Source organism: Myxozyma melibiosi (assembly GCF_037950935.1).
Source record: "Myxozyma melibiosi strain Phaff 52-87 chromosome Unknown BZA70scaffold_9, whole genome shotgun sequence".
NCBI classification, from domain to species: Eukaryota; Fungi; Ascomycota; class Lipomycetes; order Lipomycetales; family Lipomycetaceae; genus Myxozyma; species Myxozyma melibiosi.
Genome location: NW_027042923.1, coordinates 513,316 through 533,928, shown reverse-complemented (window position 1 = coordinate 533,928; position 20,613 = coordinate 513,316). Strand labels below are relative to the sequence as shown.

Below are 20,613 nucleotides of genomic sequence, written 5' to 3'. Positions count from 1 at the left end.
GATTTGGCATAAAAGGCGGAGAGCAGGACTGAGCCCTCCCTTTCTACCATGAGATCAAAAGAAAACATTCGACCTACCAAGCAGTTCACGGATCAGCTATCTTCCACCGTGCATCGATCTGTCTCTATCTTCACAATTGCAGCACCAAGACAGTCAGAGGACAGAACCTGCTGCAGTTGTTGTTCGCAGCGGTGTTCAAAGGCCTTGCTGGGTGCTGGTTCGTAGACCTGCGCACGGCGAGCTTCAGATGCCGGCGCAGGAACCTATTGAAACCTTAATTCATTTTGTCTTCCCGTCCGCGATGAGCTCTGGTTTGCCTTTAATCATCGACTGTTTGCCCACAGTTCAGCCCAGAATGATCTCGCGGAGATTCTTTTCGCGTTCTGTAGCGGCTGCTACTGTGCGTCTGCCGAGGATGTTGCTATATTCCAGACCAGAGTGCGGGCTTTGTGAGGAAGCGAAGGAATCGATCTCGAAAGCAGTGAAGGAACTGCCCGAGTTTGAGTTACAGGTTGTCAATATTCTCGAGCCCGAGAACAAGGAATGGTTTGATAAATACGTGAGGACTTGTTTGTTTGTATTTGCAGAGGTTTAGTGGCGTGTGTTAATTGCTGGAGTACAGGCATTCGATGTCCCGGTTGTACACTTTCAAACCTCGGAATCTGATAAAATCCACAGGATCATGCACCACATCAAGCAGAAAGACGTTATCGATCTCGTGAACAACTCTTTGAAAGAGTCCTCGTGAATTTATACTATGATTACAACGGGGAGAACATCTAATAGAATCTCGAGTTTTCTGTATATAATACATTCGGGTGCTACCAACTTCCTTTCTATACTACAATCTTCAAGATCAATAAACAACCTATAGCTTGGACTTTGACTTGAGTTCCAAGTCTTTCAGTCTCACGACTCCCTTTTGTATAAAGAAGAATCAGCAAATTGGACAACAGGAAAGAAGAAATTACGGAAGACATACCTCCTGAATGACGGACGCGAGAAGAGTACCGTCTCTGCTGAAGACGCGAGCATATACTAGGCCTGATTGAATAATGAGTCAATTATTTAGCTGCTTGAAAACCCTTTATAGAGCAAAACAAATATGTACCTCTTGCAGATCCGGTCCAAGGAGACTGCATCTCGTACAAAAGCCACTCGTCAGCTTTAATCGGAGCCTACACGCAAGCCGTTAGTTCACCGCATCCACCACCCAGCTGTATGAACACCACTCACATGGAAATAGATAATATGATCCAAGCTGACCATCATCGATATATGCTTGGATCCGATCCCGTTGACTCGCACCGAGGTCCCGAGGAGAGCGTTATCGCTCATGTAGGCGAGAGCCATGGCGTGTGCGCTGGCTTCTTGGATGTTGCCCTTTGCTTTGATCCATAGGTAGTTTCGGCGGTCCTGGGGTGGCATATCTTTCGAATACTCTGTCAAAGGCGTCAGATCAGGTCTTGTTGGGGATATACGAGGCAGATTGGAAGGAGTAAAGACATACGAGGGATAAAGGTCTTGGACTCAGTAGGAGCAACCCGCGAAAGCTCGTCAGAGAATTCATACTCGGTCTTCGAGATCGCACCAGCTTTGTACAGCTCCAGTGCGTACTCGGCAAGACTAGGTAGGTCTTCAGGCTGGGGAAGCGAGGTGCCTGGGAAGCTGACCTGGTGATTCAGCGGCGTCTTGACGGGGATCTGGAACGAGATTGTGGTCGAGAAGATGCAGCGGCCCTTTTGGCGAGCCTGGACGGTGCGAGTGCAGAAAGACTGTAGGATTATGTTAGAATGTGTGCGCTTCATAATACAGCTAACAAAGATACATACTTTGCCCTCGCGGATCCGCTCGACGAAGTAGAGCACTGGCAAGCTCGAATCACCCTAAATCCCATATCTGATCAGCAACACAGCTCTATTTCTCTAAACCACACAAAGCGCAATACCGCAAGCAAAAAGTAGCAGTGCATGCTGTGCACCTGAAAGGTCTCCGGCACGGTCTTGATAGCAGCCATCAGCGACTGCGAAATCACGTTGCCGCCAAAGATACCGCGGGCTCCCCGGGCCTTGTAGAGAGGTTCGGCGCTGCGGAAGAGGTCGGCGTCGAGCTGCTCGAGCTTGAGCACATGCTCGATAGGTGAGATATCAGAAGAGGACTCAGACATGTCGATAATAAGCAGTAAACAGCAACAACAGCAGCAACAACAGACGGTGGTCGCGACGAGCTGCTTTTATCTCGAATCTATTCGTCTCTTTGCCTCGGCTCGCGGGGTGGAGCTCGTGCGGCGCACAGGAGCCGCGTTGAGCCGACGAACTCCCGGACAGTCAGAATCAGTCACGTGGACTCACGTGAACACGATCACGTGAGTAAGAGGCTGACATAAGTGGTTATCTCGAGCCTCGCAGGGGAGGCCGTGGACATCGACACGCAGGCACAGGAACGGCGCTGAAGACACCGCGAAGGACAGCAAGAAGAAGCATCAGCAGAGAAGAAATGGCGTATGCAAATCAATCACAGCAGCAGCAGTACGGCGACTCTGCGAACCTGCAGTTCTACTCCTCCAACTACGATGCGCCGATCAACGCCCCGGCCGGCGGACGATTCAGCACCAGCCGGAGCGGGATGGGCGGCGTGACTCCGCAGTACTCGTCTGCGTTTGGCGGCAGCAGCACTGGAGCTGCTGGAGCGGGTGGGGCGGCGGACGGTATGTCTGCTGCTGCGAGCGGTGAACGGTTGAGTCGTGGATTGCTGGCTGCATTTGGAACTGGCGGGTATTCTGATGAACCTCCGTTGCTGGAAGGTATGTTGCTATTTCTCATCACCTGCGTTGGATATTCTCTAACTGCCGATATCTCTAGAGCTTGGAATCAATTTCGGACACATAAAGTCAAAGGTTTGTTGAGACTGAACCATTCCATGCCAAACAGACCGTTTTCTAATCTCATCGCTGATAGACATTAACCGTCCTCAATCCCCTGGCCAGAGTAGATCAAAACATCATGGACGACTCCGATCTCGCCGGTCCTATTCTCTTTTTCCTCCTCTTTGGCACCTTCCTCCTCCTATCTGGCAAGATTCATTTCGGCTACATCTACGGCGTCGCGCTGCTGGGATCAATATCGCTGCATTTCATCATGAACTTGATGGCCACCACCGGCGGTATCGACTTTATCAGAACTGCGAGCGTGCTTGGTTATTGTCTGCTTCCGCTTGTTGTCACTTCTGCTATTGGCATCATCGTCTCTGTCGAGTACGTCTCTCTCTCACCTTTTATTTTCCATCCATCTTGAAATCGAGCTAACCGCATCTTACTCCCCCAGCAACTTCATCGGCTACCTCTTCTGCGCGCTCTCCATATTCTGGTGCACATACTCCTCCTCCGCAATGTTCGTCGCCGTCCTCCAGCTCTCAGACATGAGACCGCTGGTAGCATACCCGCTCATGCTGTTCTACAGCGTCTTCGCAGTCATGACCATCTTTGCCGATAAGGCATGAATGACCTTTTCTGATCTGTCATCTTGAAATCCTCTCCCTCGGGTGATTCAGAGGAGGTGATTCAAAGGAGAGGGTGATGGGAGGATGAACTTGACTCTTCTTGCGCGGTTGGCGGATGCATTTGTAAAATAATAAGAGTGTATAATTTGGGTCTTTTAAACGGGTTAAAAACATAGTTCTTGTCTTTTTTTTTCATTCTAGCTTTTAATACAATGAGTACTAGCTTTGATTTGCAGATCAGCAAGAACTTTTAAGAGAGACGCTAGGATAAGTCTCATTAGACAAAATTGTTCAAAAGAATCAACCAGTCTATTGACGAAATATCTCACACGCATCACTTCTCCTCCTTCGCTTCAGTTTTAAGTCCACCAATAACGCTAAACTGTCCTCCAGCGCCGGCAAGCAGCATATTCACCCCCTGCGTAGCCGTGTTTTCAATCTTTGTCGGAATCTCAACGTCCTCGCCCGCAGGACCCTGGCCGCACTGATACGTCTCGCCGAATCCCCAGGTCCACGCCGAGCCATCGGAGCTCGCGAGCGCGATGTTGTGGTGGCTTCCGCAGGCAATGTACTTGACTTTCCCGTCCTCGTTCTCGAGCGCGACTTTGGTAGGCACGGGAAGGAAGCGCGGGCGGCCGCTGTCGTCTTTGACGGCGGTGTCGGGCAGCTCGTCTTTTTCGATGCCGATCTCGGACGAATCGATGCGGCCGAAAGTGTACATGTCGTTCTCTGCCGAGAGCGCGACGGAGTGGTGCTCGCCTGCTGTGATTGAGATGATGTTTTTGCCATCAAACGCGTTGATGTACGTCGGCTCGGTGACCACCGCGCCGTCCTCGCCCGCGCCTTCGCTTGGAATTCCGCACTGGCCAAACTGATTCAACCCCCAGGCCAACACGCGGCCTTGGGTGTCGATCGCAAACGAATGGAACTCGCCAGATCCGATGTACTTGATATTTCGGATACCGATCTCGCGCGGCTGCAGAGCCTGCTTCTGGTAGCGGTCGAGCACGCGGTGGCCGAGCTGGAATTGCTGACCGTTGCCCCAGGTGTAGACTTTGCCGTTCGTGGTTAAGGCCATTACGTGGTCCTTGCCGGCCGCAATCTGGCTGACGGGGAACTCGATCCGGACCTGGACTGGCTCTCTCTGGAACATGACGTCCTCGTTGAAGCCGAGAATACCTTCATTGTGCTGTGTGGAGTGTAAGTTATGAGTGTCACAAGAGAATTTAACGAGGGAAGGAAATGGTACATACTCTGAATGTACCCCAGGCCCAGACGCGGCCTTCGCTGGTGAGGGCCAAGCTCAAGCTATCAGAAGCCGCGACCTGGACAAAGACAAGATCATCAGGCAGTCCGGTGACTTTAGCCGGAGTGCTCTCGAGCGGGTTAAGATCACCGTCATCGTCGTCGTCGTCTTCAGCATCCATATCACGGAGTAATCCCTCCTCGCCCTGTGAGGTATTGCGACCGAGGGTACCATGGTCATTACAACCCCAGGACCAAATCTTGCCGTCTTTGTCGAGGGCGAGGACATGCGCGCCGCCGACGGCGAAGTCGACGATTGAGACCGAGTCGATGGGAAGAAACGGGTTCAGACGCGGGCGCTTGACTTCTTTTGTCTTTGCCTCGGGGCCGAGACCGAGCTCGGCCATGCTGCCGGTGCCAAAGACGTAAACGTTGAGGGGGACGGATTTCAGAGCTGGGATCGGAGTGATTTCTTTTGTGACTTTGCGCAGCTTGTATGGCTTCGGCGCCGCGGGCTCATGTTTTGTGCCATTAGTGGTCGCGGCCTCTTTTTTCTCCTCGGGGTCGACGTCAACCTGCGTATCTTCGATCGGCTGAGAATCAGGCTCTGTGATGGTGGTCAGGACCGAGTCTGCTTTGATAGAGCCCTTTGCGGAAACCGAGGAGGAAGCAGAGGAGGAGGAAGAAGACGAGGAGGTGAGTGAGTCCCGCTTGCGGCCGCCGCGTCTGGCGGGAACAGGTGCGGGTGGTTTGGTCGACGGGGTCTTTTGCTGGCGCTTTGCGGGAGCTGCCGTGGCGGCGGGCTCGTCGTCGTGAGGTTGCTTGCGCTTGCGTCCTGCAGCTGGTGCCATTGTTTGATGCTGGTGGGGTTATGCAAATGAAAGATGCAAGTGTATGAATAAGAAAGGAAAGAAGTGTCCTTCTCTGTATCTTCTTCTTCTTTTTGCTATAAAGATGGGAGAAAGAAACGAGGATGCTGATTCAGCTCCACGAAAGTTTTTTGATGATGAGATGTGTGTGGTTTTTGTTTACATCAACACGAGGCCCTTGTGCTGACAAATACGAATACGATAGAAGGTCGTACAGACCGAAGTACAGACTCGGCTAAGGAAGAGTAGAGACCCGTACACGCCGAGGGCGGAGTAGTCAGCAATACGAAGCGGTCCAGAAGAGACTGCGGAAGGTCTGATTTCTAATGCAAAAGACGATTAATAATACGCCGGCGACCTGATTTTCTGGTCGGCGAAAGCAGCGATGAAAACGTCGGGGACTGAGGGCAATAGAATTCGCGGAGCCGAGGAAGAAGGAAAAGGCGATGACGTAACTCTAACTCGACGAGATAAATTCCCATCGCTCGTCCATCATCGAGCTGGTATCGCCATTGATCCTCTTATCAGCACTTTTTAACACACACACATACACACTACACCATGGCCTACCCATCTCCGCTCTGCGCGGTCCCCCGCGTACTCAACCCCTCGATCTCGATCCTCTCGTGCCCGTTCCGCCGCGCGGGTCTGTTCGAGATCGGCGGCCGCTGCACGGTCGTCACACTAGATCCCGCGACACTGGCCGTCATCGCCCCCGTGCCCTACGACACCGAGTCCGAGACCATGGTCGCCGGCCGCGAGGTGCGCTACCTGATTGCGCCGGACTTTGAGCACCACATGGCGCTCAAGGGGTGGAAGGACAAGTATCCGTCCGCCAAAGTGATTGGACCTGCCGGTCTGCGCGCGCGGAAGGAGCCTCAGGGCGTTCACGTCGACTATGAGATCACAGAGTCGAACAAGGAGGTGACTGCGAAGGATCTTGGGATCGAGGACTCGTTGCTCGAGTCTGCGTTCAAGTTTGTGTATATGGCCGGCACGCGCAACAAGGAGATCGGCATCCTGCACGTCCCGACCAAGACCTTCATCGAGGCCGACGTGATGTTCAACCTGCCCGCGACCGAACAGTACTCCAAGTCATCGACCAAACCCACCGGCTTCTTCTCGCGACTGTTCAACCGTCTGCATCCCTACAGCGCATGGCACAAGCGCATGATTGGCGCGGCTTTCGACAAGACCACGGCCGATGGACTCAAGATCATCTACGGCTGGGACTTTGAGACCATCGTGCCCTGCCATGGCGAGGTCATCGATAAGGACGCAAAGCCGGCGTTCAAGTCGTTGTTTGAGGATTTCTTGAAGTGAGCGTTTGTATCTTTATTCTGTGTTCTATGTTTTGTTCTATAATTTGCTGTACATTACCTATCCTAATCTTAATCGTGGCTGTTCCAATGAATAATACACTCCCTATCCATATTCCAACACACGCCCAGCCGTACAGAAACAATCGACTGTCAGTCAAGAGAGTCCCGTGCGTGCAGGCTGGCAAAACCGCCGAGCATAGGCCGGATATCGGATGACCTGTGCCCGGAGACAGATGACTGAAAAGGGAAAGACCTGACGTTCACAAGCCACCGCAGTGCTTGCTCAGCAGTTCTGTGTTTAGTAATCCGGATATTGTGTTTGATTTGAATTCTAGTCATTTCGGTGTAAATTAGCTCAGTTAAACAACAATAAACCCAGCAAACAATCAGTCGCTGGCAGAAGATCCCTCAAAAGCCCTCAGGGACCTAACCGGGCTTTAAAGGCGAGACTGTGGCGCATTTCGTCATCTCTTCGACCAACGCGCTGCTTTTCTCCGACTCCTCGAAAACCACTCCTCCTTCGTTCTTTACCTCTTTTCTCTTTCTTTACCTTCTCTTGTTCTTTTATTCTTTTTAATAGCTCTATCTTCTTCTTTTTCTCCTTCTTTTTCTCCTTCTTTTTCTTCTTCTCCTCGGATCCCCCCAGATCTCTCATCGAGTTCCTCTCCCATCCTCATCTCATCCTCCCCTACTCATGGAGGTCCCCGCCCCCGTCTCCACCGCCTGTCTGGCCTGCCGTTCCCGCCATCTCAAATGCGACGCCGGCGTGCCAGTCTGCCAGCGCTGCAAGTCTGCCCAGCGCGAGTGCGTCTACGTCAAGTCCCGCCGCGGCTGGAAATCCTCCCCCTCCTCCTCCTCCTCCTCCACCGCGTCCTCATCACTCTCCTCCTCCACCGTGTCCTCCGTCGACGGCGTCGGTCTCCCCAAGCGCAGACTAGTCGACGTCGACATCTCCGCTGCCGATCTCACTGCCGGCGCATCTACCGGCCTGCGGCCAATCGACAGCGCAGCCGTCTCCGCGCCGCCGTCACTCATCGACCTCTACTTTTACTACTTCCACAACGCCCACCCCGTCGTCGTCCCGCGCTCGTTCTACAGCACGCTCATCTCCGGCGTCTTTGACTCTGACACAAACGCCATCGTCTCCGACCTGCTCGCCCCCGTCGTGCACTTCACCGGCTCGTTCTACTCCGAAAACGCAGACAGCAAGCTCTACCAGAACGCGATCGACCGGCTCGTCTTTGGCGACATCTCCCCCTCGACCGATCACACGCAGACCTACTCCTTCATCCTCACGCCCTCCCCGTTCGCAGTCCAGGCCCTGCTGATCTACATGATTGTCCTCCACAGCAGCAACGAGCAGACGAAATCGCTCGCGGTCAGAAACTACGTCGTCGACATGGCGCTCTACCTCGGCATGCAGAACGTGTCGTTTATCGACAGCTTCATCGCCTCCTCGTGCCGGTCGCAGGACCCGATTTTTCGCTCGGTGCTTAGAGAGTCTCTTGTTCGGACGTTCTGGATGCTGTACGTCATGGACGCTTGGCTTACTTCTATTCACTGCGAGCGGGAGTTCAAGCTGGCCACAATTCCGAGAAAGGACTATCCATTGCCATGCGAGCAAGACGAGTACGACAATGGGGTATGTTCTTTCTTCATTTTCTTCTCTCAAATCATTCTGCTAACGTACACAGCTCATACCGCCATCACCCACCCGGCAAGACTTTGTCAACCGCATATTCGCAGAAGACACGCGCGACTTTTCCTCCTTTGCCTACCTCATCGACGCCGTGCACACCAGCGGCGTCTGCATCTTCCAAGCCTACCGCACGCGATCGGACGAGCGCGCAGTGCAGATGGTCGACACCTCGATCTCGACCTGGCTTCTCCATCTGCCCGAGTCAAAGAAGAAGATGCTGCTCGTGCGGCCGACGGCCGCGGCGCATTTCTTTGATCCCTCCGGCCGCGGCGGGCGCGAGGTCGACGAGCTCATGCTGATGGCGAGCACGATTATCCACAACATGCTGATCTTGATGCACAAGCGGCTGTCGCATTTCGCTCTGGTGCCGAACGCGTACGAGGAAATCGATAATACCTGCTTCACGCCCCGGTCGCTGCTGATCTCGTTCCGCGCACGCGCGCTCTCGTACCGGCACAGCGAGGGATACAAATCCCGCACGCCGTCGACGGTCGAGGAGTTAAACTACCTCGTCGGCTCGTTCGGCGGGAACGCAGACTCCTCCGCGACAGACGCGCACACCGCGAAATGCCTTGCGTCCGCGGACGCGCTCGCGAACCTAATCTCCTACGCAGCCGACTCGATCACGCGGCGCTCGCCGTTCTTCACCTGCGGCATCTTACTCTCTGCGATCGTGCACCTGTCCGCGTGCGTCTGGGACCTGTTTCCAAAGTACGGGGACGCGCGGGCGGAGGAGCAGGACCGCGAGCTCGCGAAGGAGAGGGTGAAGTTGGCGGTGGGCAGTCTGCGCGCGCTGAGCGGGGTTTGGGATACGGCGTCGGTGAATCTCGGGCAGATCAAGGAGGCGGCGCGGATTGTTTTCCAGCAGCGCGAGGCGGCGGCGACGTATCTTTCGCAGCTGAAGAATGCAGACTCAGTCATGTCTTTCCAGCAGCAGCAACCACAGCAGCAGCGGGATCAGCTGTATCAACAGCAGCTCCTCCAGCAACAGCAGAATGTACCCGCCCCAACGATCGACGCAAGCCTGATGCCGTCCACGAACAACAACAACAACAACAACTACATCTGGTCCGAGACCGAGAGCACGGCCAGCAGCGTGATGGACAGTTACAGCACGGGAGGAAGTATCGGCGGTTTCAGCCCCTACGACCCGCTCTCGACCAGCACGCTCAATTTCGTGTCGCCCACGGCCGTGTCGCCTTCTGACTCGCGGGTGCCGGCGAGGATAAGTAATCCCATGCCGTCCTATCCCCCGAGCACCACCCCTCCCCAAGTCCAACAAACCCCATCGCAGCCGCAACCACAACAACAACAACAGCAGCAGCAGCAGCAGTCAACGCAACAACTCCCAGTAAACCACCAACAACTACCCTACCTAACCGCAGAAGACAAGATCGCGCTGGCGGAAATCAAAGAGCTCCCGGTGTCGTACGTGGACGAGACTGAGTTCTACCAGCTGTTTGATGACGAGACGCTCGTGTATCAGTTCATGACCGGGCAGTCTAGCGCGTACTTTTAATTTCTGCTTCTCTTTTGCTTTTTGGATAGAGTGATTGCTGTGGGAATGTAGAGACTGTGGATATTTATCCCGCGTGTTTTCGGTGGATACACAGCTTTGTATTTTAAACTGCTCCTGCTATTTGTCATATTTGTCATGTTGTTATGTATTGTGTAAGTTCAGGTGTATAAGGGCGTACGTTTCTGTATATTGTGATTTAGATCCCCGGCGGTCCGTCCTTCTCTCTCTTGCTTCATGAAACTTTTTAGAGAGAAGTGATACCGCGTAATTAAAATTGATAGAATATTGTCTACTCCTACTCGTATGCAAACATTTAAGAAAACCATGCATTCAACTATCATAAACAATTCACCACACTAAAACTCCCCGCGAAACGTATCCAACAACTGACTCCCGAGCCCCCTCCCCGCCTGCGTTCTCGCCGTGGCCGCCGCGGGCGGCGTAGCCGTCGTTGTCGCCGAGCCCGCGACAGGATCGATCGCCGGCTGCTGCTGCGCCGTGCGTTCTGCTGCTGCCGCAGCAGCCACCAAGCCTGCGATTCCCGAGGCGTGGTGGTTGGGAGTTGTGCTGAGGGCGAGGAGGGAGGCGCGGCCGCGGGCGTGGATTGCGGACCAGACGCGCGGGGAGATGCGGAAGTTGCGGAGTGGGAGGAAGTCTTTGAGCCAGAGGATGCCGAGGAGCCAGCCTGCGAAGGCGCAGATGAGGGAGCCGGGGAGTTGGGAGAGGGCGAGTTGGGTTGCGAGCAGGTAGACGAAGATTTTGTCGGAGAGGGTGAGGGAGTGGGGTTGTGGGGAGGAGGAGGAGGATGAGATTTTGAATTTGTAGACGGAGGGCACGAGGTCGTGGTAGAGGGCGAGGACTGTGAATACGAGCGGGGTGGGGCCGGAGGGGAGGTAGTTTGCTGAGTAGGAGGGGATGAATTTGAGTAAGAGGAGCGTTATGGGGGCTGTGAAGAGAGAGAATCCGATAGAGAGCACGAGCAGGGACTGTATTGATGTTAGCAATCTGATTTTATCCAGTTGTGAAGATATATGAGGGAGAAGACGCACAGCAAACTTGCGACTACCGAGTAGACGCTCTATAACGCGGAGATTATAGATCAGCAGCGACGAGAATAAAACCTCGGACTCATTCAAATATACAAACTGCCATACAAGCAGTCTCCACCATTGTCCTAGATCCGCGTTAGCCTCCCACTCTCGCGTCTCTCGTCCGTCACGCAGGTGAATAAAATCAAGAAACGTAAATTGTAGAGATAAAGGACATACCCCAATTCCAAACATGTGGAACAAACTGCAGGAAAGCATAGTGCTTGATCCCCAAGATCGAGGTGATTATCGACGCGCTGATGTTGAAGATTATAACCAGCTTCGTGACTGGTGCGTGTTTGAAGCCTGGTGGCGTTGCAGAGAACATTTTGTCTGTGAGTTGAAATGCAGCAAGTTGAGAGTGTGAGAAGGTGAGTGTAGTGTAGTTTAGAAGATAGTCGTCCTGAATATTCGAGATATGAACGGCCCTCGACGCAGCAGAATCACCCGTTTGCGCAACAACACAGCAACAGCCAAAATCAAACCACGATCCACTAAATCCTCCCAATTCTTAATTACCCCTTTCCTTTCTTGCTCTGCTCTTTCTCAATTCTCTGCGTGGTGGACGTTTATCGCACCGCGGGCGGATGAAGGTGGGTTTGGATGATTAGCTGGCAGGTTTCGTTGGGTGGTTTGGAACTTTAGGGAGCGGAGGCACGTGCGTTCGTTTGCTTCTCCCAGAACTCTTTCCAGAAGAAGATTAAATGTACATTTTGCTTGCGGATTTGGAACTGTAGTTTTTGAGATAGCGCAGATGAGATTGTTTGGAATTTATTGTTAATTAGAAGGTGTAGCAGAAGAATTGATAATTGTGTATGCGACTAGAAGGTGTGCGCAGAGCCAGCGCAGTCGTGGGTTTTGAGAAAGGTCATTACAATCAACATCAGAGGCTGCGAGAGTAATTACGGATTCCACCACTGTGCTCAGAATATTATATCTGCACAGAGGAAACTATTGAAATTTGTGGCTTCCGTTCTGCGGTTTGATATTAACTAGGATGAATCAAGGTATATTTATAGAAATGAAAATACATATATCAATATCGAGCACTCGATCTGTCTTCAATCGAACGACAGTACTGTCCCCTTCATAAAGCAATCCCAGCACAAAACACAAAACTAACTACAGCCTGCTCACATCAAAAACAAGCAGTCTAAGCGAGGAATCGCTTCTCGGCGGTCTTCCAGTTAACGACGTCCCAGATGGCCTTGAAGTAGTCGACCTTGACGTTCTTGTACTGGAGGTAGTACGCATGCTCCCAGGCGTCGATGCCGACGAGGGGAATGTAGGGGCCCGTGACGGGGTCTTGGTTCTGTTGGGGTTGTTAGTTGTTGCTGTCGTGTAAGTGATTTAAAAAAAAGATAGAGGGAGACGTACGGGCTTGTTGATGACTTCGATTTCACCGGTGGTGCTGTTCTTGACGATCCACGACCATCCGGATCCCTGGATAGCAGCAAGCTAAGCAACAAAAATAATCAGCACAACTTTCCTCTCTACTAAGTTGCAATAAAAAAACATACAGCAGTGTTGACATCGCCAATCAACTTATCATAGCTTCCATACTTCGCCACAATCGCCTTCGTCAACGGCGACGCGCTATCGAGCACCTCGCCACCGCCCTGCGACTTGGGCGCGAGGTTCTCCCAGAACAAAGAGTGGTTGATGTGTCCACCGCCGTGGAAGTTGATCTGCGACTGCAGCTCGATCTGCGTGCGGATGTCGCCCTTGTCGGCCGCGACCGAGATCTTTTCGATCGCGGCGTTGTAGCCGTTGACGTAGGTCTGGTGGTGCTTGGTGTAGTGGAGCTAGAAAAATGACATTAATCAGCTTTTCTGGTCGCGTTGGGAAAGGTGCTCTTGCGGGATAGTACCTCCATGATCTGGCCAGAGATGGCGGGCTCGAGCGCGCCAAAGTCGTACTTGAGATCAGGCAAGGTAGCCTTTCCGCGAGCAAAGACGGTGGAAGCGGGCGCGGCGGCGGTCGAGGCAGCGCGACGGACGGTAGAGGTTCTGAGAAGAGCGAGGGACATGGTAGGAGTTAAGAGGTGATATCGGATATCTGTTCTGAAGGGCGAGGATGAAGAGGAGGGTGTTAGCAATGGGGAGGTGGATTGAAGAGGAATAAGAGGGCAATTGGCTCAAGATGAGTCTGGAGCGGATTATTAGAGCAGTAGGAAGGGATACCTTTGGAGTGGAGTAGAGTAGGATGGGGAGGAGGAAAGGAAGAGAGGAAGAGAGAGGAGGAAGAGGAAGTTGTTGATGACGTAAAAGTTACTGCGATACCCGATTTCCTCCCGCTTCTGCCGCTGGAGCCAATCACTACTTTCTAATCTCACCAAAGCCTGCCTTTTTAGTAGACCTTCTACTATTTCTACTATTGTTATTGTTATTAATGTTGGTTATGGCGCAATCAATATGCGATATCTATATTCGTACTCGAAAACACTATTACTCTTACATCCGAACATAGTGATTCTACCGCAAAACCCAATCAGTCAATGAAGATCTCGCGCCGTACCCGCTCCTCGTATAATAACTAAACAAATACAATCCTTTCCTTCCTAAAATACAGTGCCATAATAATCAACGATGAATTAGTTTCCACCGCGGAGACGGAGGACAAGATGGAGGGTCGACTCCTTCTGAATGTTGTAGTCAGAGAGAGTGCGTCCGTCCTCGAGCTGCTTACCAGCGAAGATGAGTCGCTGCTGGTCTGGGGGAATGCCCTCCTTGTCCTGAATCTTCGACTTGACGTTGTCGATGGTGTCTGATGACTCGACCTCAAGAGTGATGGTCTTTCCGGTCAAAGTCTTGACGAAGATCTGCATGCCACCGCGGAGACGGAGGACGAGATGGAGAGTGGACTCCTTCTGGATGTTGTAGTCAGAGAGAGTGCGTCCGTCCTCGAGCTGCTTACCAGCGAAGATGAGTCGCTGCTGGTCTGGGGGAATGCCCTCCTTGTCCTGAATCTTCGACTTGACGTTGTCGATGGTGTCTGATGACTCGACCTCAAGAGTGATAGTCTTTCCGGTCAAGGTCTTGACGAAGATCTGCATACCGCCACGAAGACGGAGGACGAGATGGAGAGTGGACTCCTTCTGGATGTTGTAGTCAGAGAGAGTGCGTCCGTCCTCGAGCTGCTTACCAGCGAAGATGAGTCGCTGCTGGTCTGGGGGAATGCCCTCCTTGTCCTGGATCTTCGACTTGACGTTGTCGATGGTGTCTGATGACTCGACCTCAAGAGTGATAGTCTTTCCGGTCAGAGTCTTGACGAAGATCTGCATACCACCACGGAGACGGAGAACGAGATGGAGGGTCGACTCCTTCTGGATGTTGTAATCAGAAAGAGTGCGGCCGTCTTCCAACTGCTTGCCAGCGAAGATGAGTCGCTGCTGGTCTGGGGGAATTCCCTCCTTGTCCTGGATCTTGGACTTGACGTTGTCGATGGTGTCTGATGACTCAACCTCGAGAGTGATAGTCTTTCCGGTCAGAGTCTTGACGAAGATCTGCATACCACCACGGAGACGGAGAACGAGATGGAGGGTCGACTCCTTCTGGATGTTGTAATCAGAAAGAGTGCGGCCGTCTTCCAACTGCTTGCCAGCGAAGATGAGTCGCTGCTGGTCTGGGGGAATTCCCTCCTTGTCCTGGATCTTGGACTTGACGTTGTCGATGGTGTCTGATGACTCAACCTCGAGAGTGATAGTCTTTCCGGTCAGAGTCTTGACGAAGATCTGCATACCACCACGGAGACGGAGAACGAGATGGAGGGTCGACTCCTTCTGGATGTTGTAATCAGAAAGAGTGCGGCCGTCTTCCAACTGCTTGCCAGCGAAGATGAGTCGCTGCTGGTCTGGGGGAATTCCCTCCTTGTCCTGGATCTTGGACTTGACGTTGTCGATGGTGTCTGATGACTCAACCTCGAGAGTGATAGTCTTTCCGGTCAGAGTCTTGACGAAGATCTGCATACCACCACGGAGACGGAGAACGAGATGGAGGGTCGACTCCTTCTGGATGTTGTAATCAGAAAGAGTGCGGCCGTCTTCCAACTGCTTGCCAGCGAAGATGAGTCGCTGCTGGTCTGGGGGAATTCCCTCCTTGTCCTGGATCTTGGACTTGACGTTGTCGATAGTATCCGACGACTCGACCTCGAGGGTGATGGTCTTGCCGGTGAGAGTCTTTACGAAGATCTGCATGATGAACTGAGTATGTTGATGAAGTGTATCTAAGGTAGATGGGGAGAAAGAAGAAAGGAAGGCGGACGATGGGGTGGCGGCGGCGTATTTATAAGTGTGACGGGCGGACGAAGCCGGTGCAAGGGACGCAGACTGCCGATGTGGCACAAGTACATAAAAGTGCTGCAATTGATGCCACAACTATCTAAACTTAACAAAGGCTATGCTATCGGGAGGGGCGGGGGCGCGGTTCTGGGCTGTTCCAGCGGGATTGGCGCGGTGTTTGCGCAGTTGTGCCGCTGCGTCACTTTGCAGGTGGCGACGGCATTGAGATTGAGCATTGACGTGAGTCGCATTCGCACTTTGTATGTTAATCTGATCTGCTGATGTCTGTTGTTGTCGGGCTGTGGTGAGGTAGACATGAAGATGACAGTATATAGATATACAATAAATATACAACAAATATGCAATAAACATATAAAGATACAATAAACAGCACACAGCATACAACCGCAACAACAACCTCGGGACAAACAAAGCTAAGCGAGCGCCACCGACGTCAGTTCTTCCCGAGCAGAACGAGACCCTGCGCGCTCGGCCCATCGTGAGAAGTGAGAGAAGAGAAGACGAAGAGAGGATAGAAGAGAGAAGGGTTGATGAGGCATATTAGATACTTATAAGACTTGCGTCATCTCTCGTCATGCAACGTGCCGAGTATACTATCCACATGCTGCACATTTATACTATTACTCATACTAAACTACTAACAACAACAAGAGGCGAGGGTGAGGGGATCTGACGCCATCGACAGTGCGGAGCTTGGAGGTCAGTTGCTGAAGCGAGAGTCTGCGCAGTCTGTGCTGAGGTCACGCACACGCACCATCCCGATGGGGGTTCGGCGATCGTAGGTAGTAGTGTGTGTGTGTGTGTGTGTGTGTATGTGTGTATATATATGTGTATTAGTACATATGTGTGTATATATTCAATACATGCACTTATATACCATCAGTATATTCAACATACAACAACTACTTCTACTCAGCGGTCGTTGTCTGTGGACGAAAAGGGAAAGTGCAAAGCATAAAAACTTTTGCGGTCTCGGCGGCGTCCGACAGCAAAAGCCTTGGAGCCAGACCACCAAGACCCGGTGACTATTTATTCTCCTCTTCCTCTTCTTCTTCTCTACTCTGCTTCTACTTTTGCTACTACTTCTACTACTTCTTCTACTACTTCTTCTTCTACTACTTCTTCTACTTCTACTTCACTTCTACTACACACCCATGCAAACGTGCCCCTGCGCCACTGCTCATAACCCGCAAGCCGCACACCTTCCCACATCCCCCCCCATCCTCGACCTCCCGCCCGAGATCCTCCAAGAAATCCTCTCGCTCGCCTACTCCGACGACAAAGACTCCCATGGCATCCCCGTCCACCTCACCCGCCGGCTTGCGCTGTTCAAGAAAAACATCCTGCCCGTCTGCCGCCGGTTCTACGACCTAGGCCTGCACGCGCTCTACTCCCATGTGCACATTGGCCACCCGCGTGCGTTCGACGTCTTTCGCCACGAGCTCGCGAAAAATCCTAAGCTTGGTGCTTATGTCAAGTGTCTTGACTGTGTGTTTTCCTTCTGTCTCATATTCTTCTATACTGCGATACTAACTTAACAGTCTCCGACTTCACATCTATCGGCCTCGGCCGGACCCGCAAGATGAATAGGGAGATCCAGATGGTCACCTGCGAGACCATCACCGACGCCCTTCTTCAGATGCCGAATCTCCGCGAATTTCTAGTCTCAGAGGCCCTCGAAGACGACCTCGGCAAGGACGTTCTACAGACCGTCTTCAACCGTCAAAAGTACCTCGAGGCGGTCGATTTCTGCGGTGCGTCGTCCGACAGCTTTGTCTCGTCCATGACAAGTCTCAAGCTCGAGCTCGGCTCATTAGAGTATCTCTCCCGCGTCGGATTCCACGAGTGCGTGTCGCTCCCCGCGCAGGTGTATGAACATATGCTCCCCCGCCTAGGACGTCTGGAGCGGCTTGATCTGACGCACACGCATGTGTCTGCGCGGGCGCTGATGTCGATTCCGGAGCGCGCGCGGATTACGCACCTGTCGCTGGCGAAATGCCGGAACGTGAGTCCGAAGGCGATAGTCGGGCTGCTGACGACGCATCCGGCGGTGACGAGCGGGTCGCTGGAGTGGCTCTCGCTGCAGTGGACCGATCTGAGCGCGGAGGACTTGACGGCTGTGCTGGAGGGGTTGAAGCGGACGGCGCCGAAGCTGAGGTATCTGAGTCTTTATGGGCTGCCGGTGGAGGAGGCGCATTTGGAGCAGATTGGAGAGAGCGTGGAGGAGCTGTCGCTTGGGTTTGCGGATGTCGAGATTGATAGTCTGATTACGGCGTTTTCCGGGCGGGAGAAGCTGCGGTATCTTGATTTGACGGGCAACCCGCATATTACGCTGTGGACGGTGGGCGATATGCGTTTGCTACGGGGGATTCCGTCGGTGCGGACGTGGGAGTTTGATCTGACCAAGATCCTGCTGAAGATGACGGACGTGCGGTTGCCGGGGTATACGGTGGTGATCGGGCAGGGTAGGCGAGGATGGATATTCCGGGGGGAGAAGAACAAGGATGCGCTGAACGTGGAGCACCACTGCGCGTCGCCGGAGGTTCGGAGTGCGCATTACTGCCAGCATGTGCTGGGGATGGACATGGGGTCTACGGAGGCGTGGGCGGGCGCGAGCAGGAAGATTGATTGCAGCGGGGTGCAGTATGGGGGAGGGTTGGAGAGGGGGATATATCTATATTATGCGTATCGGATTCGGTGATGGTGTTATGTTGTTATGTCATGAGTATGCATTAGTATCAATATCAGTTATATATCAAGTCTAATCTTTAATACAAGCAGTTTAATACATACAACAGCATCTATGAACAGGCATCCGCCGATGTGGGGGCCGAACTGATTGGGACAACGGCTCGGTCGGCGCCTCGGAGGAGCTGCTCAAATCCCGTGACTTGTCCTTCTCCGCCGACTCCGGGCTCTCTGCTGATTGGCGGATACCCCGGATTGCGTTGCTGTTGTGCTGTCTGTTGTTCTGTACTGCTACTACTACTGTTATTACTATTAGTATTATAACTACTATTATAACAATCACTATCACGACTACAACTACTACTACTCTTGTACTCCAGCCACAGCCCAAACCCGCTGAAGGAACATCATAGAGTCAAGTCTGGCCCACGAGCCGCACGGGTGCATCCGTCCCCAGAAGAAGAACGTGGGGATTCTCCGCGAAAGAGCGGACGCTGAGCACGTTCTGGAGAGAGCATTAATCACTGTAATTGAGTGATAAAACAGAAGAAGAAGTATTAGTATTCTTTATATACTACACTCTCTTCATTCACCGCTCAAGAGACTGTCATCGGCCCCTCGGCACCGCTCCTCCCCGCCCCGCTATCCCGGTGCTCGGCGCACGGATCCCGCACCCCGGCCGCTCATTGGGTCACATGAGTTTACCCGGCCTTCTCCTCGACCCGCAGCAGCAAATAAGAAAGAGCCGCCGGGACCTTTTGCTGTTCTCTTCTTCCTTCTTCTTCCTCCTCTTCCTATCCTGTATCTCCTCAATTACCCTCACAATGCCTGCTCCGTCTCGTCTTGCGTCTTCCTTCGTTCGCGCTTCCCAGCGTCCGTTGGCTGCTAACTACCTCCGTGCTTTCCGCGCCTACTCTACCGCTAAGGAGCCTGTACGTATCACTACTCCACCACTACCTACTCCGCTTCAATTACTCTTCACTCTCTCTAACACTCTTCTAGACCCTCAAGGAGCGTCTCTCTGAGATCTTCCCCGCCGAGATCGAGAAGGTCAAGGCCCTCCGCAAGGCCAAGGGCAGCACCGTATGTTGATCCACCTTCCACCCTCCCTCTTCAACAACTCTGATACTAACTTCATTTAGGTCATCGGCGAGGTCACCCTCGACCAGGCCTACGGCGGCATGCGCGGCATCAAGGGCCTCGTCTGGGAAGGCTCCGTCCTCGACGCCGAGGAAGGTATCCGCTTCCGCGGCTTGACCATCCCCGAGGTCCAGGCCGCCCTCCCCAAGGCCGCCGGCGGATCCGAGCCCCTGCCCGAGGCTCTCTTCTGGCTCCTCGTCTCCGGCGAGATCCCCACCGAGGGCCAGGTCAAGGCTCTCTCCGCCGAGCTCGCCGCCCGCTCTGAGCTCCCCACCCACGTCGTCGACCTCATCGACCGCTCGCCTGCCACCCTCCACCCCATGGCCCAGTTCTCGATCGCGGTCACCGCGCTCGAGTCCGAGTCCCAGTTCACCAAGGCCTACGAGAAGGGCGTCAACAAGAAGGACCTCTGGCTCTACGCCTACGAGGACTCCATCGACCTCATCGCCAAGCTGCCCACCATCGCCGCCAAGATCTACCGCAACGTCTTCAAGGACGGCAAGGTCGCCGAGATCGAGGCCGACAAGGACTACTCCTACAACTTGGCCAAGATGCTCGGATACTCGGGCAACCACGAGTTCGTCGAGCTCATGCGTCTCTACCTCACCATCCACACCGATCACGAGGGTGGTAACGTCTCCGCCCACACCACCCACTTGGTCGGCTCCGCGCTCTCGTCGCCCTTCCTCTCCCTCGCCGCCGGCCTCAACGGTCTCGCTGGCCCGCTCCACGGACGCGCCAACCAGGAGGTTCTCGAGTGGATTCTCGAGATGAAGTCCAAGATCGGCTCCAACGTCACCAACGCCGACATCGAAAAGTACCTCTGGGACACCCTCAACGCCGGCCGCGTCGTCCCCGGCTACGGCCACGCCGTCCTCCGCAAGACCGACCCGCGCTACACCGCCCAGCGTGAGTTCGCGCTCAAGTACCTGCCCGACTACGACCTCTTCAAGCTCGTGTCGCAGATCTACGAGGTCGCTCCCGGCGTGCTCACCAAGCACGGCAAGACCAAGAACCCCTGGCCCAACGTCGACTCGCACTCCGGTGTCCTGCTCCAGTACTACGGCCTGACCGAGGAGTCGTACTACACCGTTCTGTTTGGTGTCTCGCGCGCGCTCGGCGTCTTGCCGCAGTACATCATCGACCGCGCCTACGGCATGCCCATCGAGCGACCCAAGTCGTTCTCGACCGAGGCCTACGCCAAGTTGGTCGGTTACAAGTTTTAAGCGTAAACATGCAGTAGTC

General features: G+C 53.5%; 11 protein-coding genes across 11 annotated transcripts; 6 read left to right on the top strand and 5 right to left on the bottom strand.

Moving 5' to 3' along the window:
• The first annotated feature begins 43 nt into the window (after nt 1–43).
• Nucleotides 44–874, top strand: BZA70DRAFT_203866 (glutaredoxin-like domain-containing protein). Its single transcript, XM_064910148.1, has 2 exons — nt 44–559; nt 623–874. The coding sequence occupies exons 1-2, from the start codon at nt 248–250 to the stop codon at nt 746–748; spliced, it is 438 nt and encodes a 145-aa protein (XP_064767197.1). The 5' UTR covers nt 44–247; the 3' UTR covers nt 749–874.
• Nucleotides 732–2,271, bottom strand: BZA70DRAFT_203841 (thioesterase-like superfamily-domain-containing protein). Its single transcript, XM_064910146.1, has 7 exons — nt 1,949–2,271; nt 1,833–1,886; nt 1,511–1,775; nt 1,237–1,442; nt 1,112–1,178; nt 983–1,044; nt 732–919 (listed from the first exon to the last, which is right to left on the bottom strand). Exons 1-7 carry the CDS (start codon nt 2,165–2,167, stop codon nt 869–871), a joined length of 924 nt encoding a protein of 307 aa, XP_064767196.1. The 5' UTR covers nt 2,168–2,271; the 3' UTR covers nt 732–868.
• Nucleotides 2,272–2,416: 145 nt separating this feature from the next.
• Nucleotides 2,417–3,680, top strand: BZA70DRAFT_281633 (golgi membrane protein-like protein). The gene is made up of 4 exons (XM_064913145.1): nt 2,417–2,803; nt 2,862–2,896; nt 2,958–3,253; nt 3,324–3,680. The coding sequence occupies exons 1-4, from the start codon at nt 2,497–2,499 to the stop codon at nt 3,496–3,498; spliced, it is 813 nt and encodes a 270-aa protein (XP_064767195.1). The 5' UTR covers nt 2,417–2,496; the 3' UTR covers nt 3,499–3,680.
• Nucleotides 3,681–5,718, bottom strand: BZA70DRAFT_281631 (Srm1 protein). Its single transcript, XM_064913144.1, has 2 exons — nt 4,752–5,718; nt 3,681–4,687 (listed from the first exon to the last, which is right to left on the bottom strand). The coding sequence occupies exons 1-2, from the start codon at nt 5,592–5,594 to the stop codon at nt 3,833–3,835; spliced, it is 1,698 nt and encodes a 565-aa protein (XP_064767194.1). The 5' UTR covers nt 5,595–5,718; the 3' UTR covers nt 3,681–3,832.
• A 102-nt stretch (nt 5,719–5,820) lies between these two features.
• On the top strand, nt 5,821–7,406 carry BZA70DRAFT_202740 (uncharacterized protein). Its single transcript, XM_064910142.1, has one exon. The coding sequence runs from the start codon at nt 6,174–6,176 to the stop codon at nt 6,933–6,935; it is 762 nt and encodes a 253-aa protein (XP_064767193.1). The 5' UTR covers nt 5,821–6,173; the 3' UTR covers nt 6,936–7,406.
• A 1-nt stretch (nt 7,407) lies between these two features.
• BZA70DRAFT_202741 (uncharacterized protein) lies at nt 7,408–10,330 on the top strand. The gene is made up of 2 exons (XM_064910143.1): nt 7,408–8,576; nt 8,629–10,330. The coding sequence occupies exons 1-2, from the start codon at nt 7,629–7,631 to the stop codon at nt 10,150–10,152; spliced, it is 2,472 nt and encodes an 823-aa protein (XP_064767192.1). The 5' UTR covers nt 7,408–7,628; the 3' UTR covers nt 10,153–10,330.
• A 178-nt stretch (nt 10,331–10,508) lies between these two features.
• BZA70DRAFT_290705 (uncharacterized protein) lies at nt 10,509–11,568 on the bottom strand (the record flags this gene model as incomplete). Its single annotated transcript, XM_064914238.1, has 3 exons — nt 10,509–11,138; nt 11,202–11,326; nt 11,421–11,568. 3 exons carry the CDS (start codon nt 11,566–11,568, stop codon nt 10,509–10,511), a joined length of 903 nt encoding a protein of 300 aa, XP_064767191.1.
• Nucleotides 11,569–12,393: 825 nt separating this feature from the next.
• On the bottom strand, nt 12,394–13,269 carry BZA70DRAFT_290704 (mitochondrial superoxide dismutase [Mn]; the record flags this gene model as incomplete). Its single annotated transcript, XM_064914237.1, has 4 exons — nt 12,394–12,552; nt 12,618–12,698; nt 12,761–13,045; nt 13,111–13,269. 4 exons carry the CDS (start codon nt 13,267–13,269, stop codon nt 12,394–12,396), a joined length of 684 nt encoding a protein of 227 aa, XP_064767190.1.
• Nucleotides 13,270–13,591: 322 nt separating this feature from the next.
• On the bottom strand, nt 13,592–15,924 carry BZA70DRAFT_202824 (ubiquitin-related domain-containing protein). Its single transcript, XM_064910145.1, has 2 exons — nt 15,503–15,924; nt 13,592–15,441 (listed from the first exon to the last, which is right to left on the bottom strand). Exon 2 carries the CDS (start codon nt 15,433–15,435, stop codon nt 13,834–13,836), a length of 1,602 nt encoding a protein of 533 aa, XP_064767189.1. The 5' UTR covers nt 15,436–15,441; nt 15,503–15,924; the 3' UTR covers nt 13,592–13,833.
• A 661-nt stretch (nt 15,925–16,585) lies between these two features.
• Nucleotides 16,586–18,334, top strand: BZA70DRAFT_249848 (uncharacterized protein). Its single transcript, XM_064910691.1, has 2 exons — nt 16,586–17,028; nt 17,082–18,334. The coding sequence occupies exons 1-2, from the start codon at nt 16,695–16,697 to the stop codon at nt 18,239–18,241; spliced, it is 1,494 nt and encodes a 497-aa protein (XP_064767188.1). The 5' UTR covers nt 16,586–16,694; the 3' UTR covers nt 18,242–18,334.
• A 718-nt stretch (nt 18,335–19,052) lies between these two features.
• Nucleotides 19,053–20,594, top strand: BZA70DRAFT_290701 (citrate synthase mitochondrial precursor; the record flags this gene model as incomplete). The annotated part of the gene is made up of 3 exons (XM_064914236.1): nt 19,053–19,160; nt 19,231–19,311; nt 19,371–20,594. The coding sequence occupies 3 exons, from the start codon at nt 19,053–19,055 to the stop codon at nt 20,592–20,594; spliced, it is 1,413 nt and encodes a 470-aa protein (XP_064767187.1).
• Nucleotides 20,595–20,613: the final 19 nt, after the last annotated feature.

What these genes read in the sequence shown, in the direction of transcription:
- BZA70DRAFT_202824 (XM_064910145.1), bottom strand. Translation starts at nt 15,435, where the DNA reads ATGCAGATCTTCGTAAAGACTCTCACCGGCAAGACCATCACCCTCGAG.
- BZA70DRAFT_281631 (XM_064913144.1), bottom strand. Translation starts at nt 5,594, where the DNA reads ATGGCACCAGCTGCAGGACGCAAGCGCAAGCAACCTCACGACGACGAG. An exon ending in GGGCCTGGGGTACATTCAGA is followed by an intron (nt 4,688 to 4,751) that starts GTATGTACCATT and finishes CACTCCACACAG; the next exon opens with CACAATGAAGGTATTCTCGG.
- BZA70DRAFT_202740 (XM_064910142.1), top strand. Translation starts at nt 6,174, where the DNA reads ATGGCCTACCCATCTCCGCTCTGCGCGGTCCCCCGCGTACTCAACCCC.
- BZA70DRAFT_203841 (XM_064910146.1), bottom strand. Translation starts at nt 2,167, where the DNA reads ATGTCTGAGTCCTCTTCTGATATCTCACCTATCGAGCATGTGCTCAAG. An exon ending in GTCCAAGACCTTTATCCCTC is followed by an intron (nt 1,443 to 1,510) that starts GTATGTCTTTAC and finishes CGCCTTTGACAG; the next exon opens with AGTATTCGAAAGATATGCCA. An exon ending in ATCATATTATCTATTTCCAT is followed by an intron (nt 1,179 to 1,236) that starts GTGAGTGGTGTT and finishes GCTTGCGTGTAG; the next exon opens with GCTCCGATTAAAGCTGACGA.
- BZA70DRAFT_203866 (XM_064910148.1), top strand. Translation starts at nt 248, where the DNA reads ATGCCGGCGCAGGAACCTATTGAAACCTTAATTCATTTTGTCTTCCCG. An exon ending in AGGAATGGTTTGATAAATAC is followed by an intron (nt 560 to 622) that starts GTGAGGACTTGT and finishes GCTGGAGTACAG; the next exon opens with GCATTCGATGTCCCGGTTGT.
- BZA70DRAFT_281633 (XM_064913145.1), top strand. Translation starts at nt 2,497, where the DNA reads ATGGCGTATGCAAATCAATCACAGCAGCAGCAGTACGGCGACTCTGCG. An exon ending in TGAACCTCCGTTGCTGGAAG is followed by an intron (nt 2,804 to 2,861) that starts GTATGTTGCTAT and finishes CGATATCTCTAG; the next exon opens with AGCTTGGAATCAATTTCGGA. An exon ending in TCGGACACATAAAGTCAAAG is followed by an intron (nt 2,897 to 2,957) that starts GTTTGTTGAGAC and finishes CATCGCTGATAG; the next exon opens with ACATTAACCGTCCTCAATCC.
- BZA70DRAFT_249848 (XM_064910691.1), top strand. Translation starts at nt 16,695, where the DNA reads ATGCAAACGTGCCCCTGCGCCACTGCTCATAACCCGCAAGCCGCACAC. An exon ending in TTATGTCAAGTGTCTTGACT is followed by an intron (nt 17,029 to 17,081) that starts GTGTGTTTTCCT and finishes CTAACTTAACAG; the next exon opens with TCTCCGACTTCACATCTATC.
- BZA70DRAFT_202741 (XM_064910143.1), top strand. Translation starts at nt 7,629, where the DNA reads ATGGAGGTCCCCGCCCCCGTCTCCACCGCCTGTCTGGCCTGCCGTTCC. An exon ending in AAGACGAGTACGACAATGGG is followed by an intron (nt 8,577 to 8,628) that starts GTATGTTCTTTC and finishes TAACGTACACAG; the next exon opens with CTCATACCGCCATCACCCAC.